The 9,216-nt window shown below is 39.8% G+C and overlaps 1 protein-coding gene across 4 annotated transcripts; it reads right to left on the bottom strand.

The window, feature by feature from the left end:
- Positions 1–343: 343 nt before the first annotated feature.
- Positions 344–8,568, bottom strand: LOC148019110 (uncharacterized). Of its 4 annotated transcripts, none has more exons than XM_087701703.1 (5): positions 8,300–8,568; positions 7,980–8,194; positions 7,264–7,869; positions 1,722–1,759; positions 344–1,602 (listed from the first exon to the last, which is right to left on the bottom strand). In XM_087701703.1, the coding sequence occupies exons 3-5, from the start codon at positions 7,631–7,633 to the stop codon at positions 580–582; spliced, it is 1,431 nt and encodes a 476-aa protein (XP_087557829.1). In that variant the 5' UTR covers positions 7,634–7,869; positions 7,980–8,194; positions 8,300–8,568; the 3' UTR covers positions 344–579. The 4 variants fall into 4 exon arrangements, with proteins under 4 accessions (XP_087557829.1, XP_087516740.1, XP_087557828.1 ...); XM_087660614.1 differs by having other exon boundaries at positions 8,102–8,194; XM_087701702.1 differs by having other exon boundaries at positions 7,980–8,568.
- Positions 8,569–9,216: the final 648 nt, after the last annotated feature.

The following is a 9,216-nucleotide window of genomic DNA, read 5'->3' as shown; positions in this document are numbered from 1 at the left end:
ATGGGCAATACATTGTAACCCTAATACTGAGAATAGCAGCAGTATTCATAGGTGCTATCTTAATTAGCTGGATTAATTACTCTTATAATGGGAACTGATTAACTCAGATGAGAAAGTCCTCCAAATAAACCTTGAATCTCGTTAAGGTCAAAGGAGTATGAAACACCCTTCGGGAACAAGACCTTTAAACAGAAGATTGTACTTGCCACGAGGAGAGAATTTGCTGGCAGAAGTTTTCTGCAGATACGTTAGGCAAATTAAGGCATCCCAAATCTAAATCTATTTTTAGAAACAGTTAACAAAACATTAGTGTAGATGGACAATGTGTGAAGTATTCAAAAAATACCACACAAAATAAGACACTATTTCGCATTATTATATCAAGAGGAATGCCTATTGAAACAAATGGGATATAGCAACAATATGTGACACATTGAATGAAGGGGAGCTACTCACGAGTGTGTAATGTTTTCTAAATTTTCTATGACCCTGTTCTTGTAAAACCTTAGCCAAGCTGTTGGCTAAGAGACTCGAGGCCTGTATTCAAATGAATGGTACACTGACCAAAAAAGAATTCATTTAAACCCAAAACTTTCCTTTCCTTCCATCTCCTAATGAGCTCTCTTCTTTGACAGTATTCTCAGGAGAGACTCTTGCTGCATAACCAGGTTTTTTGGAGCCTATTGCTGGCTCTCTAGTTGATTTTCCTCTGAACGAGAATTGTCTCTTCAGAAGTGGTTTTGCCAAAAAGCCCTTCTCTGCAGTCCGAGATGGTTCATGCTTTTTTGATGTGGGTTCAAGAGAGTTTACAGATTTTCCACTGTATCCAGCATCGTTATTGTTTGATATGCCAGCAAAACGATCAGATGCCATGCCCTCCTTACAGATTTTCCCCTTCCCTTCTGACAAGTCCTGTGTTTTGAGGTTCCAGTTCCCTTCCTCCTTGGCCTTCAGTCGAACTTTTTCAAGGCCCCCACATAGAGGACAAGGAGGGTCATGCCACTGCATAAGGGGAGTGGCTTGTTCGAGGCATTCTGCATGATAAACATGCCCACAAACAAGGACACCTATGACTGGCAGATCCCTGTTTCCCAAAATATATTGAGTACTCCACGGTGACCTCTCTGAAATTGCCTTCGTGCACAACCCGCACTTCTGTACTTCTCCAGAAGTCCTGCGTGACACCTCACACTGACTAGAACCAACACGCATGCCAGGTCCTCCACTGGAAGACTCGGGCATCCCACCCACTATGGATTCAGATGAGATATCTGCACTAGGCCATCTTGAACTACCAGATCGTGATGATTCAATTAACTCAGAAAAAGTCTGGGCTGTCCATGAATCTGCTTTTTCACATCTCAATCTATGCAAGCCATCTATGCTACTACCTCTAGTTCTGTGCCTTAGTGTCTCCATTTCCATTGGTACCACTTTACTGCTTGCTCCATAGCTGAATGTCCCATCTGCTCTCTGCCTTGAGAGGAAATCTGATCTGGATAAAATTGTACTTAGTCCATATGCTTGTGACTGCCTGTTACGTAGCCTGTGCTCCAACTCCTCTGGTATCTTTGGTGTTGCAGATTCAAAAGACACAGATGTCTAGACAAGGTATACACACTTTGTCCAATCAGAACCTTAAAAACTTCAAAATTCTAACATAGCATGTTTGCAAAATCTGTAAAACTGAGGAGAAGCATTCAAGAATGTAATGGCCAGACCTCTTGGCTTGAAGCTGGAGATAATCTTAAAGTTTGATCTGCAGAAGGGTCACATACAGAACATTGAGGTTAAACTCGCAAAATCAAATACTCAAACCTTATTAGCCACTGCATTTCAGTAAAACCAAAGCCTAGTCTTGAAAAGAAAAATGTATACTTCCACTGCACAACCAGATCTGTACATTAACTCAACCATGAAATACATGCCAACAGACTCTGGAACTAGGATGATGGGACAAATCTTGCGGCACCTGATTTTTCATTTAGAATGCCTGTGGTAAAGGATTTCCATCTTACTGATCTCACCATCCTTCTTGCCTCTCCTTGGCAAGCTACACTTTCAGCCAAATATTAAGGCAATTTTCATCTGTGTGAAAAACAAACAGAGCCAGTACAATCTAAAGCAGATGGGTAACTGTTGAAGAAAACAGAGGTTTTAGTTTTTGACATATCACAGGTATGGGCATTACATTGATTTTGTATTTCATGGGCTTTAGTGAGCACCATATTTAGGCCCTTGGGCAGCTATTCGTACTGGCTGACCTGATCTCTGGAAGCACTATGGCTGATCATCATAGTGCTGGTTAACCTGGTGGCATTTGCTCATTCTCATACTTCCATGATTGATTACATTGCCCGTTCATGAGTTCTCTCTAAGTTCAGTGTTCTTTCTTGATCACTGTTCATTGTGTTTCTGTCCATGCCTTTGTGTTTATTCTTTCCACTTCTGTTGTGTACTCACATGGTAGCAAACATCTAGCTTGCTAAATCCTGGTGCTCTTTTGGTTCGTACTTGGCTGGCTGCAGGTTCCATATGTTAGCAGATAAGTCAGCTCATGTGTGAGTCTATGCACTATTGGTGGGCATTTTTTGTTTATTTCCAGATGTAGACTAGGCTGCTAGCCACCCATTATTTGGCACCATCATTATGACTAGCTGACTAGCATTTTATTCTGCACCCAGTTGGGGCTGGCTGACCTGTTCACGATTGTGTTGCCTATTTATAGGTAGGCGCTCCCCCCTCCATGTTCATCTCAGTGCATAAACCATACTTGCAAGTTTTGTTGGAGAGAGGAAACTAGTCCCCACAACCAATCACTCGCTGATGTTCTGCACTCTCTCGTCTTGGCATATGGATTCAATCTCCCGAGCATCTATCTTTTGAGTTCTTTTGCAGTATTCTTCTTTCTTCACATCCCTCATGTTTGTACAGTCTTAAGCAGATTCTCACACTTTCATCACTGCACCCTAATTTGACATGGCATTAGACATCCTATTTGGGGCTCTGGTGCTGTTTCTGCTTCTGATTGGACCTTCTCTGACTGCTGCACTGCAGTCTGTGTTTTCTGCTCCTGGGCCTGTTGGCTGGCTGTGTGACCTCTTTCAGAACAGCATGACCTGTTTCAGAACTGTCATTTCCTGCATTTTGCACAGCTATACCTGCGTCTTCAGTTCTTTGATCTTATAATGGCTGGGTGACTAGGTTTTCAGGCTGAACATCTGCTCCGTTGATTGCAAGCGCATTTGATGCTGTGCAGGCCCTGGTTTGTACTCTCCTGCTTGCTCTCTTTTTAGTTGTTTTTTTGCAGCAGTCCTATCCGCTGCATGAACTCTTGCATTGTACTTCTTGGGCTGAATTTTGGCCATACACTTCCGATTGTTTCATTCAGAGTGCCGATATGAAAGCATGGTTTGTGCTGCCACTCCCATTGGCATCTTCTTGCCATCTCTATCAAAACATTCTTATCTAGAGAGGCAATCGAGCTATTTGGTTGGACATCTACATTGACAAACTTCATCAACACGCACATGGTTGCATATTCCATTGAACTTTTACTTCTCTCCTTTGATCATACCCAAAATTTGAGAGGGGCATTAGCAAAAATTTTACCCATTATCTTTTCCTATATACATCTCCTACTTATGCACCTCAATCGAAGTAAAATGAGGACTTTGGGAGCTCTATCACTATCTCAATTTGTCATTCATTCTTGTGCTTCAATCTTTTCCTATTCAGACATAGCAAGTGGTGATCAGAGTTTCTTCTCCATTTTAGACACCAGTCCACTTGAGCCTCTACACACAACACACATAATCAAACTAGAGTGTATTTGCCACAGATGCCATGTGGCAGCTGGGATCCTTCACGGCAACTTGTAAATATCCATTTTCAATGATCGAACACCTCCTCATGGGCAATTTGCAGCAGATTGGCTTGTTCCTTCATCAATTAGAGAATTCAAGCAGCCCAAATCCATGCCTCAAGGATCATTACTTGATCATCATTCTAACCATCATCATCTCACTCATCCTCCTCAGTCAGATCTTCTACCATCTATACAATGCACACATTGACACACCTCCGCAAGGGGCAAAGGCTAATGTGTGCAACCTTGTACCAATATATTTAGATCAATCTTCCTTTTGTACTTTTTCGTTTCATATTTGCGCGTTCTCCTCTCTCCATGTTCCTACTTCCATTGTGCACTCACACAAACTACATCACAAACATTTGCAATGAATGATCTTCTTGTCAAATTGATCATAATCGACATTGACAATTTAATGCAATTCAGCATCAATTGATCATAATTCTCAGTAATCATCAATATCAATCAATAGCAACAATGTGAGCCAAATGACTAGAGCAAGGATTGTGAGCAAGAACTATTGGAGTTAATCGTGTTTGTTTGTGACTAGACATTGATGAGTAAGGACCTGTCCTAGACAGGTAGCAAGCATACTTCGAGGGTTCAAAACATGACAAACCAACCTTGCCTTCAAGCTAAAGTTTGCTACATTGGCAAGCTTTATCCTTGTATAACTATTGTGATATATATCATAGAAGGATTATTTTCACCTTTGGATTCTCTTATCCTTTTCTAAGTTACGCATTTAAAAGACTAGTATTGTACACTTGACATGTGCATTCAAGGGAAACAAACTAGGCATAGTGTCATAGTGTCATAGGTGTTGAGCTAAAAATGCATTAGCTTCTCTTTAACAACCCCAAAACATGCTTAATTAAGGAAGAAACCTTGTTTATATAAAAAGAAATGTGTTCCTAGAGAGTGTCTATATCCCATAAGTACAAATCCACTTGGGAGGGCCCAAAGTTTCTATAAATAGGTATGCTGCCCTCCACTCGGCCCTAATCTCATTTTTGTAAGTTTCAAGAATTTTTAGCTTGCTACCCACACCCCGTTCGCGGAAAACATCACATCCAACCATCCTTGGTTGCATTTACTGGTGTTTAATATCCAAAGGCTACCTTGCTGCAATTTGGAATCCGTTCCGAGTACGATACTCTCTCCAGCTCATTACCCTTGCCCTAATCCTTTAGATACAAGAGTTCAAGCTACAATATCCATTCACTGCATAGTATGTTTGATGCATACTATGTTCTTCTATCAATCTGTGCTTTGTCGTACGATGTTATTTGTGTTTTTGTGCTGGGGTATTTTCTTCACAATAGAAAAAGCCACATATGGCTAATGTGGGTCATAGCCCTTCCTATATTTTGAGCCTACCTTAAGAGTGTTATTATTATATTAGGATTTTGCAAGTTCATCCAAGGATAGACGTAACATTGGTTTCAAAGACACTACAAGTAGGGTCAAGATAAAGAAATCTATTGACTTGCTTTTCACTCTCTCTTATAACTTCATTGACCCAAGTGGTATGGACCTTAACCTTTGCATGAAGTAGGGTGAATTAAATATTGCATGTAGAGTCTAGGAGGAGAAATCCATTAGCTTGCTTTTAACACACACTCTTACGACTGCCTTCAACCAAAAAAATCAACCTTGACCTTTATATGAGACTGTGTATTGAGAAATAAAGTGGAAGGTTGGTACTTGATAGTTGGTTGTGATGCCTTATAAGATTAGCCCTTGTCCCATTGGCATCCCACTTGAATGTGTCACATGACACTAAGGGCAATTAAACAAGCGAAGTCTTAGGCCCAATGGCAAGACAATGCCCAACCATCAAAACAACTAATTGGAGAAAGTTATGGCAACTCAAAAAAAAAAAAAAAAAAAATCCAAGACTCATTGAGTAATAGCACAAGGCCATGACCAATACTTTAGCAAATAAGTATAGCAAACAATAAACCCCAAGTGCAATTAAGGTAAATAACAAACACAATCCTTTGCAATGCTTCATTAAAACATGTTTCATACAAGTGGGAAATGTAAAAAATATTTTGAAGTGTTTCACACTTATGACATATATTTTTGATTTAACATGTTCATCTCTCTCTCCCCCCCTCGCCACCCTTACTCTAAGTCTTTTGCTTGTTATACTCTATTTGTATATCTGCACGCATTGAGAGTCCTTCAAGTGTTCAATAGTTAATACAAGCAATTGGCTTAATCATGAATCATGATTCATTCTTAAGACATGATTCACAAATGCGATACTTTTATGATTCATAAATCTCTTACTTATCATATGTTTTGAAGAGATCAATGTTTCTAAATTCAAGTTCAAATGTATTCTCTAAGTTCTCATGGAAATTGTACATGAGTTACTCTTACCATGCTTTACCTACATATTCCCAATACATCTTTTACTTGAATATCTAGATTTCTTATATTTGCATAAAACTTGTTTCTTGCCACATCCACAGTTCTATTAAACAATTTTCTACATATGAAACTTCCCGTTTCTAAACCTATTGGAAACACTAGGGACAATACAAATGATCAAACTCATTCATGTTCACAAAGACAACTCAAATGGGCCCAAAGGAACCAACGATAGATGAATTAGGTAAGGATACTTTTAGCACAACCAAACTAAGTGCATACTTGGTCCTACGTATCTTTTAGAATCATTCTCTCATCTTCAAATAATACGTACTATTAGTATTGAGAGCAAACTATAAGAGGCATACCAGCAATTAATGGAGTTACTATCTTGGAGACTCTTTGTGTGAATGATAGTCACCACAAGCATATCTTTTCCTTTTGAAATTGAATTATTTTGATGCAAACTTCTACAAATAGGAAGCACCCTACACATCACTTTAAGCTAATTAAGTCTAAAAGAGCACATAGAACGTAACATTTAATAAACAAGATATAACATTGTTCTATGTACAAAGAGAGCAACCTAGGCTCAAATTCATGTCAAATACAAATACTTTTAGATCTTTTTTACATTGATTTATCTACTACTTTCAGATCTTTTTCCCCTTGATTTGTCTAAAAATGCATAGGAGAAGAGTAAATTGCACGAATTGCACAAATTGCACAAAACAACAAGGGATCTTTAAAAGACTTGATACCTCAAAAGCTGAATCCCGGTATATATATTTGACTAGTCAATGAACGGATAATTTGACCTAAATGAAATTAGTTGGCAAGGATTCTTTGATCTAATTTGGTGTTATAGCAGGTTTAGGACTGCCATGAAACATCATACCTCCAAACTTCAGTACAACGACAATTTCTAATTAAGAGACACACTTTTCCCATTGAGATTTTTCCAATTACAGCTATACCACAATTTAACCATTAATGAATTGTGAAATTACCTGTCATTGGATCCCCAGCAATGCCAAAAACCCCTTGAGAGCGGTGGATACTCTCAGGGCTGTTGTAGACATAAAGTAAACCATCTAGAGTTTCATGTGAATGCCCAAAAAAATCACCACTGCCCACACGGCTCCCACTTCCTGCATGGCTACCACTTCTACTAGAAGAGAAGGAAGCTTGATGAAGACGTAGAGAGTTTTGGGCTGAAGCTGACTCAGATGAATGCCACTTCTGCTCCCATCGTGAGGACAGAGGTGGTGATAAAGCTCCATGATTTCTCCAATGAGATCTACTCTGTTCTAAAGACCATCCATCACTGCTCCTGGTGAGGTCCTTCGGCCTTGCTGCCACACAACAAACGGAGCCCATCTTGAAGGTTTGTATCACAAATTAAGCCTTAGCACCGCCAATGCAATTCATATCATCCAAAATTATCTGAACATCCCACTGCCTGCACTAAGCAATCTAATTTCCTCTACACTACTCCTTCAAGACATGCATCCACATCCTGTACAAGACCCTGTTCAGAAGGTAGCCATCACTACTGCAACATGATGAGATATGTTTACAAAGTGCAGGTATCGAGAATTTGGGAAGTCCAAGATCTGCACCCCCAAGCAAAAACCACACCCCAAAAAGACAAATCATGAAAGGCACATAAGAACCCTTGGCTTCATCAAAATATTAAACACAATTTCTTTTTTTTTAAGTTTACCTTGGCATGCAAAGCTTACAAGCTCCGTCTTTATGACAGGAAAACATAAAACAGTCTCAAGTCCAGTTCCTCAGAGACTAAATCGGAAAAATCATCCAAAGCGACGAGATGAAGCGACGTACAACAAAGGAGGATCGAGCTCTGGTACAATCAAGTTTCTGTGTCCTCCTTCAACTTTTATCTTCCTCAGATAAATTTCTGGACTGGATCCTTCTCTTCAATGTGAAGAAAGGAATCTTAGTATGTGCAGCAAAAAAAACCCTCAGCTTGTCAGGCTTTTCCTCTGCCCGTGAAGTTTTACTTGCAGAAACCGAGTGTACCGGAAAATCGCCATGTCGAAAGCTTGTGTCGGCCGGAAGGGCATGAACGAGCAAGCAAGCAAAGAAGCCACCAAATACGGGCGAAAGACGAGCCCAGGGGACGTAAGAAACGAGCTTTCTGTTCCTTTTCTGTTTACATGGTCATCGCCATCATCCAGAGAACGTGCTCCTGCAGTCGGCACTTGCTTTTTTAGGGTTCAAGTTTCAGCCATAGCAGCAAAAGATTAAAGAGAAGCACAAATAACTCGAGTTTCCTAACTAACCATCCTTAACCTCGCCTCCGAAAAGAAAACTAGTTATAGCATTGCCCATAAGGGCAAAGGATCAGCGGTGTTTCTACGTGACAATACATCTTTTGTAACAAGAATTAGTGGTGTCTCTATGTGACACTACATCTTTTGTAAAACTGCGGCACCACTAAGGCAAGCACAGACATCCCTTCAGACTAACACGAGTACAAGATGCCATATGGTGTTTTCACATGCATCCCAAGTGCCCGTACTGAGCAACTAAGTTGGTCGATTGTTTTTTTGGATGATACGTATCCATCCATCATGTTAGCTTTCTATCCATTGTAGGTATTGCAAATGCTTTGCTTCATCAATAGGAAAACCTTTAGCAAATCACTTTCATCCAATAGTGTAATTCACTCCTACTCACACGTCCCATTTAGAGAGGGGTGTAACATGCCTTATCCTAAAACAATGCTTTGAGCTATAACCACCTCTTTTATGCTATGAGTTAGTAGTGTCATCTTCTCTAGGATGGTCATGACACTTCTAAAAATCAACAAGTGTTGTTATATATTGATGATATGGGGTACTGATTTGCACCCGCAAATACATGCACAATTGTAATTCCAAACTATAGAGAGAGAAAGAGCACACACAAAAACTTAAAGAGAGCACAAAAAAGGT

Source organism: Lygodium microphyllum, chromosome 20 (assembly GCF_053477565.2).
Source record: "Lygodium microphyllum isolate KBCC chromosome 20, Lygodium_microphyllum_v1.1.10, whole genome shotgun sequence".
Taxonomy (NCBI): domain Eukaryota; kingdom Viridiplantae; phylum Streptophyta; class Polypodiopsida; order Schizaeales; family Lygodiaceae; genus Lygodium; species Lygodium microphyllum.
The sequence above is the reverse complement of the archived record's forward strand: the minus strand, read 5'-3'. Positions and strand labels throughout refer to the sequence as shown.

Coding starts and splice junctions, on each gene's coding strand:
- LOC148019110 (XM_087701702.1), bottom strand. CDS start 7,633: ATGGGCTCCGTTTGTTGTGTGGCAGCAAGGCCGAAGGACCTCACCAGG. Junction 1,760..7,263: donor TGCTGGGGATCCAATGACAG/GTAATTTCACAA, acceptor ACCCTTCTGCAG/ATCAAACTTTAAGATTATCT. Junction 1,603..1,721: donor CTCCAGCTTCAAGCCAAGAG/GTCTGGCCATTA, acceptor TACCTTGTCTAG/ACATCTGTGTCTTTTGAATC.